General features: G+C 40.3%; 1 protein-coding gene across 1 annotated transcript; it reads right to left on the reverse strand.

The window, feature by feature from the left end:
* Positions 1–397: 397 nt before the first annotated feature.
* Positions 398–12,739, reverse strand: LOC118119128 (inactive pancreatic lipase-related protein 1). The gene is made up of 12 exons (XM_035172840.2): positions 12,685–12,739; positions 11,282–11,433; positions 10,818–10,937; positions 9,793–9,927; positions 8,831–8,939; positions 7,520–7,639; positions 7,086–7,202; positions 5,324–5,442; positions 3,791–3,920; positions 3,321–3,435; positions 2,326–2,493; positions 398–689 (listed from the first exon to the last, which is right to left on the reverse strand). Exons 1-12 carry the CDS (start codon positions 12,737–12,739, stop codon positions 620–622), a joined length of 1,410 nt encoding a protein of 469 aa, XP_035028731.2. The 3' UTR covers positions 398–619.
* Between the last annotated feature and the right edge of the window lie 11,169 nt (positions 12,740–23,908).

Genomic DNA, 23,908 nt, shown 5'->3' on the forward strand with positions numbered 1-23,908 from the left:
GTGACCGGGCTTTTGCCATCAAGGTCCAGAGGCTGTGGATTTCAGAGGATATTAGACTTTTCAGCACTTTACCTGTTTTTAAATCATTGATTAAAACATATATTTGTAGGAAAGACCTTTAATACCTGATTTTAAACAGTTTTTATATAATATTTTCTTTACTGTTATCCTTCTTGTTTTTTTTCTATGTTGTTTTATTTCTATGTATTTTGTAAAGCTCTTTGTAACCATGTTTTGATAATTAAAATTATTAAATTATAATCTACTGCATTTTTTCAAATATTTCCTGCTTGCCCGAGTCTCCTATGATTCTAAACAGAAGATTTGGGGGATTGGAACTGTTGATTCAACAAAACAAGACAGTTGGAGACACTTTGGAAATTATGATGGACTTTATTTTTCTGAGATTTTACAGAACAAATTCATAATTTATGAAATATTTCCTCCTTAATCTGAGTGTGAAAGGTCATCTTTTTGGATATTTGACCTCTATAGTGTTCCCTACAAAGTTGCTGACAAGGTTTAATAGATGCCCTTTTTATTATATCAATAATTAGAAACAAATGTGTGAGAATGCTGAATCTTTATTGAAAGACTCTGAGAGACATGGTGATTGTGGTTAAAATCGACATGGAAGCACAGACTGGACTGCGTTCTCCACCACGTTGTGTGTTCCACAGAAGACGAATCTGTGAAGGAGGAAGAGGAGATTAAAGACTGAGTGAGACATTACAGAAGATGATCCAGATTAATATATTGGTTTAAGCTGCTCCATGTTAAAAAAACTCCAAAAACAACAATTCATTGTGTATTTGTGTCAGGAGCAGCTAAATCTATTTCTGATCACTAGCTTCTATTTCTGTTGATGGATGTGAAGAAAAAGTTTGACAAAGCATCATATAATAGAGGAATCTTCAGAATGTTCTCTACTTTAGCAGCTCCCGGAACCCCTCACCACTAGATGGCACTAGTCCCATGCTGCCCTCTAGTGGCTAAAGTTAGTCCCTGCACTGTGGTAAAATGCTCTGTTCATCAGTTCTTATGAACGTTGACTTTTTCTTTCAACCCAGATGTTGTGTCTGGGTCCTGGACCTCGTACAGGTCCCATATGAGTCTATTTCAATTTCTAAACAAAATATATTTATATTTGCTGATGCCCATATGACACATAGGACACAGTTATACACAACATGTGGAACAAATATTTCCCTATTTGATGCACCACAAATTCTTTAGTCACCAGTAAATCTGCTCACAAACTATATGAAGGGTTCACACTCAAGTTGTTTCCACATGTTTAGTTTTCAATGTCAGGAGAAAAAAGAGAAATATGTTTAAAGGGCTGATTGTTGATTTTCCAGACCATAGACTGTATGTCCCAGACACAAAGTTGAGACTGTCCGAACTCATGCAATAAAAAGCCCCATTCTGTGATTCTTCTTCTAACCACTAGGAGTTGTATAACAGACAGGAGACAAAGGACATGCAGCACAAATAAAACACAAACTGGGAAGATAGAGGACAGAGACATTTACAGTGGGAAGTTAACATCTGTCACTGGTAATATATAATTAATAATAAATAAATATAAATAATGGTAAAACATTCTACTAATTCTATAATTTGTTTAACTCATTGTTAAATGTCACTCAAAGCTGAACAGTAATAGATGGTATTTTAAGTTGAGCTTTTTTAAATTGTTGCTTGGTTTGTTACATTTTTGATTATCACAAGGTGTTTTTCAACAGATTGAGATTTAAACTGTCCACAGAGGCAGTGCTCTTCAAACAATCTATACACATTTTCCCCATTAAACTGAAAACTATCTTCATGGACAAGATCTGTTTTTAAAGCTTAGTATTTAAAACATAAACATGAAACATTTACAAATTAATAGATTCAAGACAAACTTATGGTAAAGTTAAATTGACAAAAAGTCATATAATAAACAGTGTAATCAAATATGGTGTAGCCTGTGGATTGTTGTGGTTTTGTTTTTCTATTGTTAGATTAAAGAGCCTGAAGTTCCATTGCTCTCAGTGACCAGAGTGTGTTGTTCTTTGTGAACTCATAATCAGTTTGAATCAGTTAGAATCATCCTGGATGTAACTAATAATCCTCCATAGTCAATATGAGAGACCCACACATCGTGATAACAGTTCATAATTAAGTTTTGGTTCAAATACTAATCATGGGGAAGCAGCTGCAGTGATATTACTCAGACTGAATGTCTTTGTCTTCTCTGTTGGAGCTGGCTGATGATTAAAACGATAGCTGTAGGTTTGCCACCTGGCCGTCACCTTAAGAGAGAAAAAACGAACTTACATCTTCATGTCCTTTCCTCTCTCCAGCTCCACTTTAGATGCTCCGTACTTGGGGTTCATGGGGTTGAAGATGTGGTTGTTCCATCTAAACTTCACCTCTGTCACGTCTCCCAGAACCACGTCAGCGTCCAGCAGCACCTCGTAGGTCCGCCCAGACACCATTGACCCCCTGGACAAACATCACAACAGATCCCACTGAAATGAAATGCTCAACCACACACATTATAAAACGATCGTTCAGCTTCACTTTGACATTGCAATCTGAGCTCCATTACTTTTACAGACTCAGGTGGTGAGGTGTGATTTGAATATATTTCAAACAATCGTACATACACTTTGCACTTTAATTGCAGTTACCATACACACATACCGACCAGGCCTGAGTGACCCCTCCTCCTCTCGTCTGCTCAGCTAACTCACTGGTGTCTAAATCACAGACTTGGCCAGTTGTGGATATTGACTGATCTCTGTCAATTCTGTCAGCTCAGCCACTGGTCTATTTCTCATCTCCTCAGCATCTCCACTTGCTATGACGGGTACTTGAGTAAGAGCCACTAGATAGGCCGTCCAGAACACCTCAGACTGTGTAAGAGGGTTTAAACAGAAGTACAGTATCCGCACATTTGCTCGATCTCTCCCGTGCTTCCCTCCTATGAATCAGATATGTGTTTTGGGGGTGAGCCAGGGCAGTGGGGAGTGGAGATTCACTCGGCTTCAAAATATTCTTGTTTTGCTGCAGTTCTTCTCATTGGAGTTTAACCTAGTTTTACTTTAAGGCCTGAGGGTTGGCAACCTCAAGATGGCACCAGACGTGACAGGAGTGGGAAAGAGCAGCTGATGGACAAAGGGCTCTGATGTGACCAGATATGGAAAAATTAATATCCAATCCCACAACTTGTATTGCCGCCTTTCTAACCCTGATTACATTTGGAAGCAAGAAGCACAGCATCCTAAACGACGGACTGTGTTCCACAGACCGATACATAATGTCCTTACACATGGAGCTGGTGCTCCTCGGTGCTGTCGCTGTTTCCGGTGAGTGCCACATACATGAAGCCTGGGTTGGGCCAGCTGGGACCATCAAGGGTTAATGTCACTCTGTAGCTGTAACCTAGAAGTGGAAAGAAATAGTAAAAAATCATTTTATTTCACCAAGCCTCTGGCAAAGTGTCATCACACCTTGATACGTGAGTCAATTTCCATGGGTGGGGATGATTCAAAAACACAGGGAGAAAATCTGACTGTTACCTACATGCTGTTGTTTCAGATTATGCAACCTATGTGCACTGTATTTTCTGATCTGATCTGTTGGGTGTCTCTATAATTTTGTCAGGGGTCGCCCTTACTATGTAAACTGCCTTGAGATGATGTATATTGTGATTTGGCACGATACAAATAAAATTGAAATGAATATCAAAATAAGTTTCAATGTGTAAGTGAGTCTGTTGTGAGGGCAGGATACTTACGACCAAAGGGCTCTGAACCGCCAGTGCTGAGGAAGTAGCCTGTCTTTGAAACACCATCAGTCACAGTGAACCTGTCAGCGTCGTGGCCCATCAGAGGACATTTACCATCTCCACATGGGAAACACTTTCCCTGTGGAGACATGGTGAGGTGTGAACACTGAGCTCATCGTGTGATGGAGTGCGAGAGTCCTCTCCTGTCAATAAAGAGTCAGGGGAAAGTAACAACCCTAGAGGACTTCTCCCCGTAGACCTTGTTGCAGATTGCCACTTCAAAAATATGAAGGTGGAGAGTGATATTGGTTGTGCAGTAAGTTACAGTGTGGGAGCATGGCGACTTTGTGGCTGTCAGCTATGGCCGCAGGAATAACACCAGAGAGCGTTTACGAGGTGAGCGGCAAGGAGGTGCTGTCATCCCTCAACAAGAACATAGTCGCATGAGGTCATGCCTGGCGCTCCCCGGGCCTCCTTTGATCGGGACATGTGTCCAAAGCAGGGATAAACTGTCATTAACACCAACAGCTGCAGATACAAGCCCTCCCCACGGAGCACATGAGGGAAGCCCATTCACGTCCGCCTCAACTCAAATGCAGTGTTGCCGAACTGACTTCTAAAACCAAAGAAATGGTTCACAGCCATATCAGTGTCATGCAGCAGCAACAGGTGGCATCCTCGTACTCATGCTGGGACGTTGGAGATATTCTCCAGCACTTCTCTTGTCTGAGTCAATCTGATAGCTCCGTGTCACTTTTTACAATGAATTAGAGAGGATGCCCCCCAGACCCCACGTCAGTGGACCCCACCACCCAATGGGACCAAGAGCATTCAACATTTTTTGTGCAGCTGACTTTTGTTACCAGAGTCCAAAAGGGAAATTCACATTTTAGCTGTGCCGCAATTCTAATTCTATGTAACCTGTTCTGTTGAGCTGATGGAGTCATCTCTCATCGACCGATCCAGTTTGCAAGCTGGCACATTACCATAGACTGCTCTCCAAGAGTGAGGCCGAAGCATCTCAATCGCCGTCTAGTGGCTGGCTGAAGTATAGGTCATAAATCCTGCCTCCTCCATGTTAATAAAGAGGACATGGAATAAACTAAAAAAACTAAGTCGGCTTCATGTTAAATACATTTTTCTCAAAGATGCTTTCTCTCATTTTAGGTAATTCTTATTACACTCAATTGCAAATTTTTCCAGAAGGTTTGGTTTTATTTACTTATTTGATGCTATAAACATCATGATTGACAACTGAGGGCTGACTCGCCATTGGTCGAGTGTGTGTATTGTATTGTATCTTTATATACAGTCTCTCTATGTTATCTGTTAGCTTGCCAGCCAGAGTAACTCTTCAGTGCGCCCTGCATATAGTCACAATAATTCCAGCGCGACCTATTCACAATGATATGCAAATATATCATTTAGCATTTAGAAATGTCTAAATTCCCTGAAAAAAGACTGAACATAACCTAAACATTTCTTTTTGTATTTCAATCAGCACCACTCATCACGTAGTGCTGTAGAAACTTGAAGACTTACTTCTGCAAAACTGTCCTTATTGGGGCAGGGGTATCCCACAAAGCCCTGGGGTTTAACCATGCTCTCACTGTAGTACTGGTAGGCCCGGGCGTGGTTACAGCCGTCAAACTTCTTCGTACCTGGCAAAGGTTGGATCAGGTGATGACAGGGGGGAGGACAAGAAGTGAGAGGGACGTGGTGTTAAAAGAGGTAAGGAGGAATAAGAGAAGACGTGAATGCTTATTATAGTCCTGATTCTCAGATGGCTAAATACAAACTTATGACCTTCTGAGTAAAGCCAGTGAGAAGCTGTCAACCGAAGGGGAGGATTACGCTGATCAGCCGCAACATTATAAACAGTTCCTAGTTATAATGTTTTCTCACGTATAATATAATGTGATGTTTGAATGTTGTTTATGCACCGACATTACAAAATCAACATTAGAAGTAGTGACTGGTTCTAATAATGCGGCTGATCAGTGCATATTTAAAGTGATCAGAGAATCCCTTTGCTGTGATTTAGATGAGAATCCCAGAAAACAGGATTACATTCCAGTGTTCATGAGTCAGACTCAGCACCAGTGAAACAATAAGGAGAATGTTCAGAGTAAGAATGTGAGACGGAGAGACAGAGGAGCGCTGCTGGTTGGAGACAGACATAGAGAGAGGTCATGGCTTCTGTTGTTTTCTCTTCCAGTGCAGGGCAAACACCAGGCGCTCCGAGAACTCCAGCTATGCAGCCCTGGCTCCCACTCTCCCTCTCTTATCTGTAGGATCAAAAGTGGCATATTCAGCTGTGCCAACACCCCCCACCCCCCACCCCTGACCCAGGCATGGCACCAATGCTGCCACTTGAGCCTCGCTACTCAGCAGCACATTTCAAAAGAAAGCCGTCGTCATTCATTTTAGAAAATATTTGCTCAGATGGGACCAGCAGGAATAACCCTGCCTGTGGTTTCTTTACGATTTTTCCGTTGGGACAGCTCCAATATTCCACAGGGGGCTCCGCATTGTAAGTTGCGTGGTTGAGAAAATAGGATGCATGACTCATTGTGTTATGTATAGGAGGAGCGGTTGTGATGGAGCCTGTTGTCTTGAGTGTGCAGAGCACATGCAAGCGGTGTCACATGAGATCACAGCATTATGAGCCCTGTTTCTACTCTCGAAAGAAAAACTGTGAGTTAACAACCGTAGCCGATGGAGACCAATCAGAACACATACTGAAACATTCTATTGCGATTTACTGCTTCATTATAAAAAATGTTATGCACGGTCTTGCTGCCCAATGAGGCTGGCTAATCAATTTGCTGACACTCACAGTCTGAGGAGGTATACCAGATGGGCAAAATAACGCAGTTCTAATTACCACCATGAGAGGACACCATTGCCTTTGGGTACCCCTGTGAGACAAGGGACACGAGGAGAACAGCAAAGAGAGAGACTCATGGACGTACCTTCATCCTACAGGATCAAAACATTCCACCTTCTTCACTTGCAAAAGCAATGCCACTGAATATCCTCAAGGCATCTACTTCTAGTTACTACTGTTCTGTATAAATAAGAGACAGACTGTGTGATGTGGTAAAAAAGGAAAAGGATGCTCTCACCTGCAGTTTTCAGTTTAGATTCTTTTCAACATGATCGTAAATGGTCATAAATGTAATACTTGTCAGAGTTGACAGAGAGGGAAGTTGTAGAAAAAGTAGTAACAAAATCATCAGCATAATTGTTGGATTTTCACTTATTCAAGTAAAATTAGTTTATGTGTCTTAAATCCTCTCACCTTCCCAGAAAGCATCCAGATCAGTGGGTTTGCCTCTGTTGGCGGAGCAGCCGGGCATCAGTTCTCCTCCATTGGGATAAAAGTCAATGTGGCCCACAGCCTGTGACATCCCCAGGCCTGAGAGGAGGGCAACACTAATCACTTTTTCTCCAGACACAGTATTTATTTTTTCATATTTGACAGAAGAAGATGATCCCACTTTATTTCCCTTATTTTTGTGCTTATTAGTGGGCTTACCATACATGTTAAGAGCGCAGAATAAATATATTTGACACTTTTCACATTAACTACAGTCACATTCTGTACCTACTGCTCCTTCCAGGCTCAGTAAACTACTAATCTGTACTGAAGTGTTTCAAAGTACAGTGAGGACACTGAGCCAGTAAATACTTCCCATCTTACTCTTACTCATCATGATCAGTGGTGATATGTACCAAGTTTGGATTTGAAAGGAAGTCCATCGGTGTGAATGACATCCACAAAGGCAGCGTCACTGGTGTCCAGACGCACAGACACATCAGTGTCCTGGAAGTAAGGTTCAGTTGGGTCCAGTCCTACGCAGACAAAGAGTGGTATTGAATTACAGAAAGATCAGACGAAGGCTCTGTGGCTAAAGTTATACCAGCTCAGCTGTCTCAGCAACCAAATTCACAAGATGGACTGCAACAAAGACCAGCATTGTTTCCCCAAGTTAAGATTCACCTGTTTGCAAAAAACCAAAACCAAAACCCTGGTGTCGGACAAGGATAATTCTTTGCTCTATAAAAAGTGAGAATTTAAAATGAGAAGAAATCCAAGCTGTCCTCTAACCAGTAAAATAACATGAAAAGCTGCATTGCTAAAATTGAGATTGGATTTGCACTATTAACACACTGTTATCATACTGTAGTGTTTCATATACCGTATAATTACTTCTTTAATAAGAAATAAAAAGCCAATGCTGTTGATAAGTGGTTCCTCCTGTCTCTTTAAGCCCATTCAATGTATGGCCCTGGGGGTAATGGTGATGCAATATCAAATTATAAGCATGTCATTCATAGACATTTGATCCTATGAATACAGATTATACCCTTTTAATTTTTATTACATTTAGTTTCACCAATATGCTGGGCCAGTGTCAGTCAGTACCACAGTGTAAACCTCCCCAAGGCCCAACAGTCCCCTACATTCAATTTATCTGCACAAAATTGCACAAACTCATAAATATCTGTCCTCTAATTATGGCAGATTTTTTTTCATCATTATCCATGAATGATTCCCTGGGAAATCTGTGAAAATGAGAAACAAGGCCGTATCTCGCAATGTTACAGAAAAGTGTTTCAGATTGCATCTACTTTAATCTTGGCCCCGAATATTAAACATTAGTTAAAACACAGCTTCACAAAATGTAATAATAATAATTACACCTAACACAAAACTTACTATAATAAAGGATTTTTCTCACATGTCTGAAAGTTGTCCCAAAAATGTACAACAGCAATCTTGTTCACAACAGCTGCACTGCTCACACTACATCTAATGTACACATTATATTTTCCCACATCTTATATATAGAATAGAACTCGCTCCTCCTATGGATATGTAGAGCTCATTCCAAGGTAATGCAAACACAGCAGTCCTTAGTTTCACCTGATTATACACTGATAAAAACATAGCACTGAACATCATATTCCATTTCTGCTGATAGCTCCCCCTCGAACCAGCTAACAGACCATTTTCAAGTGTGGCTGCTGCAGCACATGTACCTGTGATGCGTGCGAGGCCAGTGATCCGGCTCCCAACGTCCCCTGCAGCGTGAGCCCCGAGGCTGTGTCCGATGATGTGGAATTTATCAGCCTTCTGCTTGTAGTTGACCTGTGTGATGCAACATGAATATTAAATACCATACATTCAGCATACATTATGCACTACTGTGTGCATGAGAATATCCCCTCTGCTCCCAGTTTTATTTGTCTGTGCCCTTTCCAGCCCGTCTGTTGTGTAATTTTCACTTAATTTTTCGCTTTAAGTTTGTTGTCAGATACTTGATAACATGAACTAAGGCCTAAAGCATGAAACGCCTGTAGCTGAGGCCAGAGAGGATCTGTTGTGTGTTCCTCCTGCAGCGTTGGATGCAGACTGGCTGTCAGCTCAGTCCTGTAGGTGTGTCACGAGTTTTACGGTCGAGAGAGGAGCAGTTGCTGGACCAGGCCGTGATGCTGAGAGTCAGGATGCTCTACACCTGTGAAAGAGCTGCTCTCTCGCCGCTTTCATGACCACACCTGCGCAGATTGACCAGGTCGTATGTTGATCTCCAGGAATCGGAATCATCTGACCCTCTCCACAGCCTCAGAGACCTGCAGCCTCCTGCAGCCCACACTCAGCTAACCCTAACCCTAACCCTAAGAGGCCAGGGAGCGTGGTCAGGGTAATGGATCTCTTCGTGGCCATGCAGTTGTGGGTGAACAGGGAGAACAACATGGGGCTGATCACTTATTCCTTGGAGACACAGGTGCAGAGTGTCAGGAGAAGGAGGGAGGAGGAGGAGGAGAGAGGAGGAGGAGGAGGAGGAGGAGGAGGAGGAAGAGGAGGAGGAGAACCCTAAGCTATTTGGAACTGGTGATCTGACCCAGTTTCACACACAATGAAACAAACATCTACATCTAATGATCCTTCAATTTTGACTATCCTCTGTTTCCTGCACGTATTGTACTATGGGTTACATTACCATGAGGAACTTGATCATGGAGGCCACCTGGGCACCCACCACCCTGGCGTTATTGGCAGCCTGGGCGTATTTAGTCTTCACACCTGTCGTCCACTCCATAGCAACACAGTTGATACTCTCCCACTTCACCATATCCTGCACAGAGCAAAAGTTAGTTGACAAAGATAAGATGAATGCAAGGTTTAAAAGTTTCACAAAAAACTCCTTTGTATTTATAATCCCTATTAGTAAGGATTTATACATAGAGCACATTTGAAAAACAAAACTAACAAGAAATAACATCAACCAAAGAGAAAAAACAACACTTGATAGAAGTGTTCAGAATTATAACATGTTCACAGTAATTCAGAAATGAATTCAGTGGCTTCATCATGTGCCCTTTTATCTCAGGTCATTGATGCACACATTTCCTAAAATCATGGAAAAGTTTAAAGAAGTGAAAATGGGACAAACTCAGAAATTCCAAACTCTTGAAATACAGGTTGATGTAAGAGGATGATGAGCACCTTCTGGGGTGGAGGCAGCAAACTCAGCGACACATACCTAAAAACTAAAGAACACCCCTAGAAGGGGTCTTCAATTTGTATTGACTGTTATGATAAATTGTCCCTTTGAAGATTTAAGGAAGTAAAGGTTCAGTGTGTAGCACTTAATGACATCTAGTGCAGATTGCAACACTCTACTGTAACAAGGTAAAAATGAGGTAAGCCCTTCCCTATAGCCAGTGTTTGGTTTGTCCACCCTGGGCTACCGTAGAAACAGCTCAGTGGATCCTGGCTGACCTGCAGGACCTGCTCTCTAGTTATAAAGGGCTCACTCTAAGGTAACAAAACAACACAATGATTCTTCTATCGATTATAAGAAAATAAAACATAATTCAAAATATTACATTCCATTTCTAACACTACATTCGTGTGTTCATCTACTGAAGCCAACATCAATGTTGAGGTTTAATGATGCTCTGACACAAATTATAGATTAGTATTTCTTCAAAGAACATCCCATAATGAATGTTTCCTTCCTACCTTACACATTTCCTGTGGCCAGGTCTCATCTCCTGCTTTCAAATAGCCAGGAATGATGAATCGAGTCTTTCTCACTCCGTTGTAGTTGGAGGCATGGATGGACTTGTCCGGCCGGATCTCCTGATGATTGCAATAAGAAAGCAGTGATGAACACACAGAAAAAGATTCATATTCATCACATCACAGGTCCACCTCAAAACATTGCTCACATGTACATTGATACATTATAAGTAAGTAATGAGGGGCAAGATAAAAGTTGCCCCTCATTACTAAAAAAATGTTTTGAGCAAAAAAGAATGTAGCTGAAGGTGACATGAGGCTTCAGCCTTCAGGGTTGGAAAAATAAACCAGATATTCAAAGTTGGGCTCTTTTTTTTAACAAAGGAGGAGTTTCATTAAAAGTCAAATTAGCAAAGTGAAAATCTGAATTAATAAATGAGTTCATAAATAATCATCCTTCTTACCTGGAAGTAACGGTTCTTCTGGGTGAAGAGCAGGAAGCGGGTGCCGATCTGTTCAGGGTTCCAGGGCAGGATGGAGGCTGGTCTCTCGGGAGTGCCCCCCCAGGGAGGCAGGTCATCAAAGCAGCCCAGCTCATCCAAACATATCTCTGCTGCTGTGAACACATCACCAAGAGCACATCATGTACAGCTCGGATGTATACATATGAACATATACATACAGGACAATGAGATACCTGACAGAAAGAAATGACAGCTGAACCTTAAATAAACGTTGCAGTCAGTGTATCTTGGCGATTGGAGACCAAACAGGTCACAAGGTTGAAGCGTAAATCCAAAGAAACCTGTTCTCTACTTAATTTGTCCAAATCGGAAGATTTATTGAATTATTGATTTAGGGACACAGTGAGACAAAAGCTTTGGTAAAGACAAGAAACTCATATGTCATTATACTTTCATTTCATAATTTATATATTTTTTACCTTTCTTGGGTAGAAATGTTCATGCAAAAGCGTTTTGGAAAAGACTCAAAATGATTTGTCATGCCAAGAAAAAAATGATCTCCATTTTATTTGTTTCAGGTTTTCTGGAAAAGCAAGTTTTATCTCCAAATTAATTAAAAAAATCAGATCATGAAATAAAATTAAATTTAGATTTATTCCATATTAATATTAGATAGAGATTCCTGTATTGGTTAGCTATAATTTACATGCACACTCTATTTTTATATTTAGGCTTTGACTTTTACATGAAACATGAGAAAGGTCAAATCACAAATATGACATTTACATGGAGCATGTTAGACCATGTCATTCATATCCCTGTTTACACAATTCTATCATCCACATCTTTATTTTTTTGGTGGACTGGCTAAGTAATGATTAATTAATGTTACTATCAGAGGACTCCAGCAAGTTGTGATAATAACTGTGCTAGTCAAACTAGTAATCAAATGATTAGGTCATCGAAAAGCCGCCCCACCTCCTGCTTAAAGGGTTGATTATTGTCCAGAAACATTATCTGACTCAAGAAGCAGCCTGATTAGCAGCCAGTTATTGCAAACTCCTGTGAATAATAGCAGATGTCTCACTTTTTTTCAAAATGTTGGGCTGATAAATAAAGCCCTAACAATTAGAATATTTATGATTGAGTTGTGCTGCAGCCATAACAAAAGTAGAGTCTTCTCAACATTCCACTTTGTATATTTAATGAAAAGCTAGAGCAGGCTGTTATAATTAGGGTGGAATAAACTGCTTAAAGGGAAAACAAAAGCAGAAATCTTCATGTTTAGAGCTTTCAAATGCAGAAAATCCCTATAGGAGCCTGAAGTCCACAATGACACTTTAAACATATTGCTCAATTAGTTTGTTACTTGAAAAAAAAATGACTGGAAGATTTAAACTTACCATATGATGCTCCAATGAGGAAGCAGAACAGACCCAAACCCCACATCTGTAACATCTGTTGAACAAGTTCCACAAAAATTCTTTGTTGAAGAGAAATGAAACAAATATATTAATGGCAACATGGCGTGTACTTACCTTCAGGCAGGACAAGAAGGTACTGATCGTTCACTGCTTGAAATACCAGATGCCTTTATAGCCACGTAGGTGTGGGAAAGCCACAGCTGACTGACAACTGGCAGATCAGAACAAGGTAACTTATCTAAAAAGTGTGCTTCGTCCTATAAGCGCCTATCAGGGACATTATTCAGAATTACCACGTATACACACGTGAAACCACGCTCACTTACACTATACACTGAAAACCCTACACACAGTAAAGAGAAAGACTCACACATATCAAACAACCATATGCTTACATACACAGCTGATGAGCTCTCATCGTGAGAACAACTGAAAAGCTACACACACTGGTAGAATATCCTATATATAATAATAATCATATACATTATTTAAATGCTGCCTTAAAATATTGTGAGGGGGAGGAGGATTTCATTTAAAACCATATCACTCAATCTCATAGGGCTGAACAAGGTGTGATCCTCTGCCCTTAACCCTCAGCAGGAGTAAGGAAAAAAATAAATAATCGAGCAATAGATGCTCCGAGTAGCAGAGCAGGTCAACAAAATAACAATATTTACAGCATTCATGAGAAAAGAGGAGTATCAATGTTTATGTATTCATACATAAGAAAATGTCTGACAGAGATGAAGGGAGCAGTGATGACAAGTGTAATAATAGAGGTATTGCTAATAATAGTAGAATATATGAGTATAGGCATATTGTATATCTAATCATCTAGTGAAATCATAATCCACGATCGGCTGCCGCCTTAACTTCCCACATTGCTTATGTAGTAAATGTTTAACTCTGTTACACTTACACCGTGTGTGAGCGAGCACATGGTCAATTCTGCTTCAATAACGTCACAAGGTTGCTCCTCATACATGTATGCAATTAGCCACGGAGATTATTCAAACACTTTATAATCCACCCCTTGTTCCTTTTCAGCTCCACCTTCTCGTACAAATATGGTCTCTTCCGTCTCCAAAAAAACAATAAAAGTGAAATCCTCATACGGATTCATATGTTTATTATAACAGATTTCCAGTTGTATTCTTCAATGCTTTGTACCTTTACATGTTTGAGGTTCTAAGTAGGCTATAGTATATCATTGAATATGTGTGCAAGCTTTTCACTTTATGAGGTATTTTAGTACAATATGTGGACGACTTTAGTTTCATTCAATTCAATCTTATTTGTTTAGCGCCAAATCATAACACGCATTATCGGAAAGGCACTTAAAAATCATAGAGAAACCAAACTGTTCCCACAATGAGCAAACACTTTAGCGACTGTGGAGGGAAAAGAACCCCCTCATAAAGAAGAAGAAACCTCCAGCAGAACAAGACTCAATGTGGGCGTCCGTCTGCCTCGACTGGTTGGGGTGAGTGGAGAAGAATGGGCGAGAGAGGAGAGGTAGGTGGAAAAGAGAGGAGAGAAGAGAGAGAGAAGTCAGTAACAGTTGTATGACTGTCATATTTAAAATTCTGTCATATTGGTTGAAAATAATAAGAGCGATATTTGTAGATAAAATTATGTTATTGATGATGGCAAAACCAGTTCATAATCATAATAGTAATAATAATAATAATAATTGTGTTTTCCTATGTAGATGTCTTGAGTCAGCAGGATTTCATAATAACAGGTCTTTTCTGTACCAGCAGCCTCAGAGTTGCTGATATTCAGTAAATTATCAGAACAGCGTGAATATAAACACCACACAGAAAACAATACTCGCTGTCAAACTGATGCTGTATGACGACAGTGTAGCAGAAGTAACAAAGATTCCCCATCTATTCATTTAGAGAACGGAGTTAAATAAACTCTTAATCTTAATCTGAAAATCTTAACTGGAGGCCCTGTTGGAATACACATCATATGGTGAGGACATCTGCATTTGGAAAATAAATGTTGAGTACTGACTCAATAGTGTTCTCCCCCAGAGCAGTCCACTTTTAGACGTCAACGCAAATACAGTAATGTCTCAGTTTGTCTTATATTGTATGTGTGTATGTGTCCAATAGGTGGCAGTAGAGAGCAAGTAAATTGAGGCATGTGTGAGCTCATTTTATTTTCGAGCCTTCCTCTGTACAGACCTCATGTGAAGTGTATTAGTACCAATGTGCAGAGGTAATTTGTGTTGATTCATGCAGACCATGTCATATCATATCGTGCTTGTTACAGCCTAACTACTTAAGAGGCTAATACTATTAAAATCCAGTGTCACACTAATTATACTAAATGAGCAAAGCATAACATCAAAGACATCAAAACAAGTTCACAATGATCTGTGTAAACAAGCAATGATCAGTGTGTGTGTGTGTTGTTCTTGTGATGTTGTTTTTTTATTTATTGTATTTTGAGTTAGACGTGACTTTAACACACAACTAATTTGCAACAGGTTTTGCGTTTAGAAGGAAATGTGAATAAGACCACATTGTTTTCTATTAACATGAAAAGGATGTCAGAGTTTAGGGAACATTTGCAGGTCAGAATCTTCCTACATGGGAACAGTTTAGGCTTCAGTATAAGGAGGTCATTTCTACGAGACAGGGTTGCACCATATTGACGAACTGACTCCAGTTATGAGTGTGGCATTGATGGACACCACTACACATAAGCATGTCTTTACTTCCAACTGTCCAGCTTTACCCATGTTCAGAAGGTCTCTGTCTAGATTTTGGATTTATCATAGTTAGCACTGTGCAGTGTTAGAGCAGCAGATTCTGTAAATGGAATGTCCAAATTAGCCTGAGTTTTCTGTTCTTCTGATAATAAGTTGATTTTCATATGCATGTATGTCCTACCCACAGGGATGTGGTGTAAAATGTAATTTCTACAGGCTGCCCAAGGTCTTTTTGTGTATAAAATAATGTATGTAGCAACTTTAAACCCATCGCTTGCCAGCAGACCAGCAGCTGAGAAACGCTGGGCCAAATCAGACCGGTTAGATTGGGTAAACAGGACGATGGGGGCCAATCTTTGCCAGAGGATGCAGTGCGAGTGTTGGGGTTTTCTCTGTGAAGTGTGTTAGGATTTGGACCTGGGTTAATCCCATGTGAAAACAGCCCTGCGTGCACTTTGCTCTCCTGGGCTCCTGGATAAATACCAGCCAATTAGAGGTGTCTGGAATAGGTTTTAGACAAAAGCTGCTGCTGCTGCTGCAGCCGGTGTGAGTCTGTATGCGTGTGTGTGTGTGTGTGTGTGTGTGTGTGTGTGTGTGTGTGTGTGTGTGTGTGTGTGTGTGTGTGTGTGTGTGTGTGTGTGTGTGTGTGTGTGTGTGTGTGTGTGTCCAAAACCTGGAACTGTATATCTTTCTCTTGTTCAAAAGCAAATCAAAATAAATTGATGAGCCACACTATTCCACTGCTCGACATGTTCCGTCATTACTGTGAAAGCACACCATTATATGCTTTCACTTAAACTCTCTCTCTCACACACACACACACACGGAGTCCCCCAAACATCTCTGTCAAACTGAAATGGTACATCCAGGTATGAGGTTATAACGAAACCTTTTTTACCTGACGGCGTGCACTTCAGCTGGGAAGGAAACAACATCTTTCTTTCAGCCGTCCATGTTGTCCTGAAGAAGATCCTCCTCCAAAGAGACACACTTGACTTCGTCCCTGTGAGAAGATTTTCAATGTTAATACGTGAAACCTCCTGATCAGTCAGGAAGCAGTGGAATGCAGGACAGTATATGTATATGACTTGCAGCCTGGAGGATAGTGATGGAGGAAAATGGCCGCCATGTGACTATGGTGAATTGTATTTACTGTACATATCCTATCTTCTTTTATGGTAAATGGACTGTATTCATATTGCGCTTTTCCAGTCTTATCGACCACTCAATGAGCTTTGCTATGCAAATCGCTTTCACCCATTCACCCAAACATTCATACAGTGCATCTACTTCTATCAAACACCATTCATACACTGTCGAATGTACATGTAGGTTCCATCAGGGACTGGGGATCGGTTTCTTGCCCAAGGACACTTCGGAAGTGAAATGGGGGAGACCGGGTTTGAAACGCCAACTAACCTCTGGTTAACTAAATACACGCGCTACCTCCTGAGCTAAAGCAACTCACTCTAATGAGTATCTTGCTCATTGAGAAAAAGAAAGTACATTTAAAGAAATACACACACACACAGACACACACACTATCAAATATATAAGGGTAATCGTTGTTCCAAATTCTCAACACAAGATAATGATCCTGAAATGGTCACAGTTAAAGATTGTCACTTATTTTAGTAGGATTTGTCAAATTTGTATTTGTACTTTAGCACTTACAGTCAACTAATGATTTAACTTTGTGTTTGACCGTCCTTTCCTCTGGAGTTAATGTTGTGAAAGTGACTCAGATTAGTGGGAGATTCTTGGTTTGTATATTTTAATTTTTTTTCAACTTTTAAGCAGACAAATTAAAAAACATAATTGAAATGCAAAAACAAACATCATATTTCAAAACACTGTATTTTGTGTGACAAGCAAATATATTTATGAAATCCTGTATGTAATGGATAAAAGACATAGTAGAGAAAACACACAAATAAATCTGCATCAACTTAGAATCCTTCACGTAAGAAATAGCCTCCCAACCACAAATGAGTAGAAATCTATATGATATTTCCCCCACCACATTTTTAACCAAATTATAATTTACACTTGATCATATCAGCTGAGCTATTCCATGGTAAATGCTCTGTATTCATATAGCTTTACAGTACAGTTCGCCATTCACCCATTCTTAACCTCATGGAGCTGCTTAAATGAACAGGACACAATATGAACTTCTGTAACAGTGTTGGAACCAACTCTCTGTTTCACTTCCTTTATAAAGAGAACAAGAGTGAGTGCTTTCAGCTGATGGATGAGTCAAACATTTAGATTACATTTAGGATTTCAGATTAAATGAAAAATCGTTATTGTTTATTTGTCTTGTGCTTTAACTTCAGAAACACTGAGACATTGCACTGAGTGAAACTTTTGACCAGCAGGTTGTTTGTGAGACGTTTTTAAAGATTTACTTCAGTAGGAACCAGTGGACTAAGACCTCAGAGCTGCAGACAGGGATTTTCTTTGGATTTATTAATAATAAATAATATGGAGTAACAGTAGTCTTATCCTGGATTTTTATGGCTTTTATGACCTAGAAGAACATTAGGACATGAGGATGAAGAAGATTAAATCGTTTACATTTTTGTTCTGTACATTGGAACATGAAATAATAATAATATAATAATGATAAAATTGAAAAAACTTCCCCTGCTAATTGTAGGAGGTTTCCCACATGTGAAATAAATCAGGTGGGATCCAGGCTGTCACCACAGTGCCTGTGTGTATACCTGTGCTACACACTCACAAATAGAACTGCAATCTGTGTGAGTGGCATGCATGTCGGAGTCCATTATTAGGATGGTGGGGGAGTCCTAAGGCAAACGGGAAATTACATGCAAGACAGTGCAAGCTGGAAGGGCTGGGGAGTGGGACAGAAAAGCTCAGTAGGTTGGGTCGGCACTGCAGTGGCTTACTGTAGGAATGTTAAGCCTCCTAATATATTACAGTTGGAGGAAGAGCAGGACCACAGGCTGAACCAGGCTTTCAGACCCCGAGGAGGAGGAGGGAGAAAAGTGGAAGAGGAGAAAGAAGAGAGGGTGAGAGTGGAGAAGACAAAAACATAGAAAGGGGCCGAAGTGAAGAGGAGAAAAATGAAGAAAAGGTGTAGAGGTACAGAGCAGAGCACAATCGTTACTGATGTGTTTGATGTGTCAGTGCATGTATGTGTTCTGCCACCTGGTTTATGGACAATACATTTCCCCAAATCCCTGAAAACAACACTGAGCTAAAGAACCTTTTTCAGTTTTTAGATCAGTCTAAATTGGAGGTTTACTCTTCCCCAAGTTCACCACTGTGTGTGTGTGTGTGTGTGTGTGTGTGTGTGTGTGTGTGTGTGTGTGTGTGTGTGTGTGTGTGTGTGTGTGTGTGTGTGTGGTCCAGACACCTCAGGAAAAAACAAATCACACTATACACACCCATCACTGTCTCTATTATGACTCTGCATTAGCTTCAAACACACATGCTTTGTTAGTATGAACAGTGTGTTCAAAGAGTCGGATCTCACAAATTACAAAAAGATATTCTCTTGCTCACCTCCACGACCTATTCATCCTTCCACCCTACTACAGCTGAATGCAATTACTGTAAGCCTGTGCTGAAAAGCAACATTACAGGAATGGTCAAAAATTGTATTTAAGCATATTATTATTATTATTATTATAAATATAAATATATATATTTACATCTATTCTTATATATCATAATATGCTTGTTAGCTTTTTTTTTGCAGAGAGATTTCAGTAGGGTAAAGAGCAGACAATCTGCTTCCTGTTTGTCCTGGCACACACATGACGAGGCTTTGTTAGCGATTTCTAAAATGTTAGAAATCGCATTTGTTTAATGAAAACGTAGTGTGGATCTAATATACTGTTATGGAACTGGTATAGATCTTCACTTTTGGAAAAAAGAAAACTAGCATTCTATATTTTCCTGAATGACGAAGCCTTGCTTTTAAAAAACGTAATGTCTCCCCAAACAGTAGCTTACATTATGTTAGTCCTAATAACTCTGTTCATAATTTAACTGGGACCATTTCTTTGGTAGAATGTAATTTCTTTGAAAACTGTCAAACACACAATGATCAACTTAACAGAGACACTGTTTTGTGCAACATCCCTGTTGAATTCTTATTTATCCAAAAATGTACTCTTAAAGTTTTTGGAGTTATTATTTCTGTTGCTCCCAGTCGTCTTGGACAAATATTGTTGTTTATATCAGTCTTCATATTGCTGCACACCGTCTGTCCTGTTACTGATTAAAGGACATGTCACTTTGTTCTGGGTTAAACCCCAAACAAGGTGTGTGCTTCTTACGTCCCGACAGGTGTTGCTGCACCACCGGCTGTCAGCTGCAGGGAACACTATTGTGTAGCTGCTCACACCTGCTGGGAGGTGAAGGGCATTGTCTAAATTACAGTGAGGCTGATATAGGCTGTAAAACCAGGCCGATTCAGAAACAAGCTCCTCTCATTGAAGATGTTCCACTGGTCTTCCTGAAATTGTGTTTCTCATTTCTTCAAACACTCCACATTGATTTGTTTTGTCAACAAGCACAGTGCCTGATTCCATGATCCTCGTCAGCAGTTTTTCTTACGACAGTTATTTGTTACTTTGAGAAGGTAAAATAAAGACAAACTAGGCTTTCCTCCTGATTTGTGTGTCCAATTAGAGAGAGTATACATGTATGATTTCCCTCTATGCTTGGGTCTCATGTCATATGCTAATGTCCCTTTCCAGCTGCATTCTATGCTATCTAAACATGTCAATGCTATTGTTACATCTGCAAACAAGCTGATGAGGTTCTTCTTCCTCTTTGGCTTGTCAGAAAATACAACAAGATAATGACAGACAAAGGAAAACACATTTGTTCTGAGGAAAGTTTGGCCCATTGCTATTTACATTGCTATTGCTTTGTCTTTTTTACATTTGACCTGGATAGTATTGATTTCGATTGCAATGTATGGAGTGGAATAAAGACATGTGACACATTTATGTCCTGTCAACATCATCTACACGTGCTGCGTCTACCTATACTTGAATGAACAGATGAGATGAGCAAAGTGAACCTGTTCACTTTGCTCATCTCAATGCCACTGAAATATCATTATGATATAAATACGAGCAAAAGGAAAGACCTCATCATTCAAACCTGATATTGACAACCAATCCTGTGATCCACCTCCTTTTCTTCTTCTATTGTTTAATGCTGTCTCCACTTCCTTGCAATTGGTCCAAACGTCCGATCTATCCATAAAAAGGTTTTCACACACCAGACAAATAGAACCATGGTACAGTTTGATCCGGAAAGGGACCACCTCCTTAGGTCGGACTAAACTTTGGTCCGATGCCCAGGAACCTTTAAACCTGTTATATTGGCTCAGATTAAACTGAAAAGCCTGTTTACCAGAAACGTGTTGGTCCAATATTTACACTCAACAATATGTATTAAAATCCAGTCATTTGTGGTTTAATTCTAAAGAAATGTATGAAATAGCACAGCAGCATTTTTTCTCCTTTGAATATCTCAGATCACAAGTAAAACCCTTGTGTGTTGTGTTGCTTTTATATTAAAGTTATTGTACCAGTGTTGTTTTATTCTTTCTCCATTTTTCAGTTTTTCCATTACAACAGTTTTTTATGCTGTTTTATTGATTATGATCCTGCGGTTCAGAAGTGCCAACAAGATGAATTTGTTTATCTTCTCTTCACATCATAAAACTTTTTCCTGAATCATTGTTCTTAATTAACTCCTGAGATTTATCCCCCTTTAAATAGGCTGTGCAAACAGCTCATGAAAAGTATCATCAGAAGTCATTTTGTTTAGTTAATAACTTTCAAAAGGTTGTACCAGCCGGTTCTAATTTGTCTAATCTCCTACCAGGAACAAAGGAAGAGTCTGCTGAATTACACTCTGTATTTTCAACAGTAATTACCATGAATGTGTTTTCTGCTTGAGTCTTAATTATATTTATCACAATCCTCCCGTTCATGTAGTCCACCTCCTCCGAGACAATGATCTGCATCACATCAAAGAGGAATAATGAAATGCAAATAGATTGTATATCCTCGAATTATAACCAGACACTTTATGCAACAAGCATATTTATGGGCACAGATAAGCACAGATGAGCCAGTAAACTGACCCTTATGGGTATGACACCCAGACGTTTTTAATAATACACATATCCTCAGTGTTAGATCTACCAAGAATAATCCAATATAATCAGTTTTTGAGCTAAATCACTTCAACAGCCATGTGATTATTGTAACTGCAGGGATTGAAAGGGTCTGTTTACAAATGGCAGGTCAAAACTGCTTTGTCAAGGCAATGCTAATTTAATGTCTCGGGGGTGAGACATGTTGGTGCATTAAAATATCTGTGAAACACTGTTTCAAATATCGACTTGAATCTCTCTCCATGTCAGTGGAGGTGTATATCAGAGGCTGGAAACAAATGTAAATGTGAACTGCCTTAACACCAATCCACTGTTTACTGTAAAAGTGATATTGGTCCCCAGGAAGCTGCAGTGACAGGTTACAGACAGATCCAGTTGCACAGAAGCATGTCAGTTATGAGTTTTGGCTTGGTGCTGATGTGACGACGTCTGTATCAAGTTCTAAGCAAGTAATAAAAGTTTTATTTCATTTTATCCTTGTGCACGGACTCTGGAAGTGTCTGGTACAAAATGATTTACAAGGGAAATGTCCAGACGGTTGTGATGGCTTAGTTGAGCTGATATACACTGATCAGCCTCAAAGTTAAAACCACTGAGAGGTGAAGTGGATAACATTGATCATCTGGTTACACTGGCACCTGTCACAGGGTGCGATATATGAGGCAGCAAGTGAACAGTGATCTTGAAGTTGATGAGTTAGAAGCAGGAAAAAGGGCAAGCACAGGGATCTGAGTGGTTTTGATAAGCGTCAAATTGTGATGGCTCAACAACAGGGTAATAGCATCTCCAAAACAACAGATCTTGTGGAGTGTTCCCAGAAAGCACGGTCAGTACTTACCAAACTTGTCCAGGGAAGGACAACCAGTTCACCCGAGACTCATTGATGTGCATGGGCAGTGAAGGTTGACCCATGTGGTCTAATCCCACAGATGAGCTACTGTAGCACAAATAGCTGAAGGCCTTAATGGTGGCTGTGATAGAAGGTGCAGCTTGCTGTTTATGGGGCTGCATCCCATATCAGTGTCCGTGTTGACCCCTGTCCACCACCGAAAGTGCTTCAATGGCCATGTGAGTGTCAGTGAACTGTTTTTCTTTTACATTACATCTGGGTGAATGTGCATCATTTGCCATGGGAAGTGATGACAACACGATGCACTATGGGAGGAAGTCAGGCCAGTGGGCAATGTTCTGACCGAAAACCTTCAATCAGCCTAAAAGGGCCCTTGTCACGCTGCTGCTCATCAACCTCCACTGGCAACCTCCTGGCTGCCAGAATGAAATTAAAGTCGCTAACACTTACAGCAAAGCTTCCGGGTCTACATCCATCAATATGAACTCAGTAATATGGGTTTACTCCTTCCTGACAGTGCGATCCCTGCATGAGCTGCCAAATGCTGTCAGAGCCTGGGCGTCACTCTCTATCCTGAAGAACCATTTGAAGACTCATCTCCTCTAAGAATACCTCCTCTCCCAACAACTCTAACAGCCTAACATCCCTAACTAGGACTTATTTGCTGCACTCTCCTGCACTTTGTCTTATTGGATAGATTTAGCCTGTAGAACTCACTTGTTCTCCCACTGCCCAGTTGTAAGTCACTTTGGGAGAACGCATCTGCCAAATGGGTAAATGTAAATCTAAACGAACCTTTGGCTCCTGGCATTCATGTGGAAGTTAACAGGTAACACTTACCTAAACATCGCTGCAGAGCACCCCTTGGTTGAAGTTCGCTGATGGCAGTGGCCTCTTTCAGCAGAATAATTAGCCCTGTCACACTGCAAACCTTGTTCAGGTATGTATAGAGGAACATGACAGAGTTCAAGGTGCTGCCTTGGACTCCAAAATGATCAAGCATCTGTGGGATGTGCTGGACAAACAAGTCCTAATCATGGAGGCCCCAGATCCAGCTTACAAGACTTGAAGGATCTGATGCTAATGCCATGGGACACGTTCTGAGGTCTTGGGGAGTCCATGCCTGGACAGGTTAGAAGTGTTTTGGTATTATGAGGTAGACCTATATTAGGCAGGTGGTGGTTGGGCAAATGTCCTCTTGTCACTTTTTGCAGTGAACAGTCAGTCAAAGTGAACTTATCAGAGAATTCAAGAGACATTTACCTGGGAACAGGCAGGTTCAGGACTGTTGCCTCCATCTTGACTAGATGGTTTTGTAATTGTCCTGCGACAAGAAATATTGATTCACACACTTATTACCTCCATCATGGAGTTTATGCTTTTGTCTGTCTGTCCATTAGTGAGCAGGATTTCACAAAAACTACTTGACAGATTACCACTACAATTGGTGGAA

The sequence above is a fragment of the Hippoglossus stenolepis genome, chromosome 12, assembly GCF_022539355.2.
Source record: "Hippoglossus stenolepis isolate QCI-W04-F060 chromosome 12, HSTE1.2, whole genome shotgun sequence".
Classification (NCBI taxonomy): Eukaryota; Metazoa; Chordata; class Actinopteri; order Pleuronectiformes; family Pleuronectidae; genus Hippoglossus; species Hippoglossus stenolepis.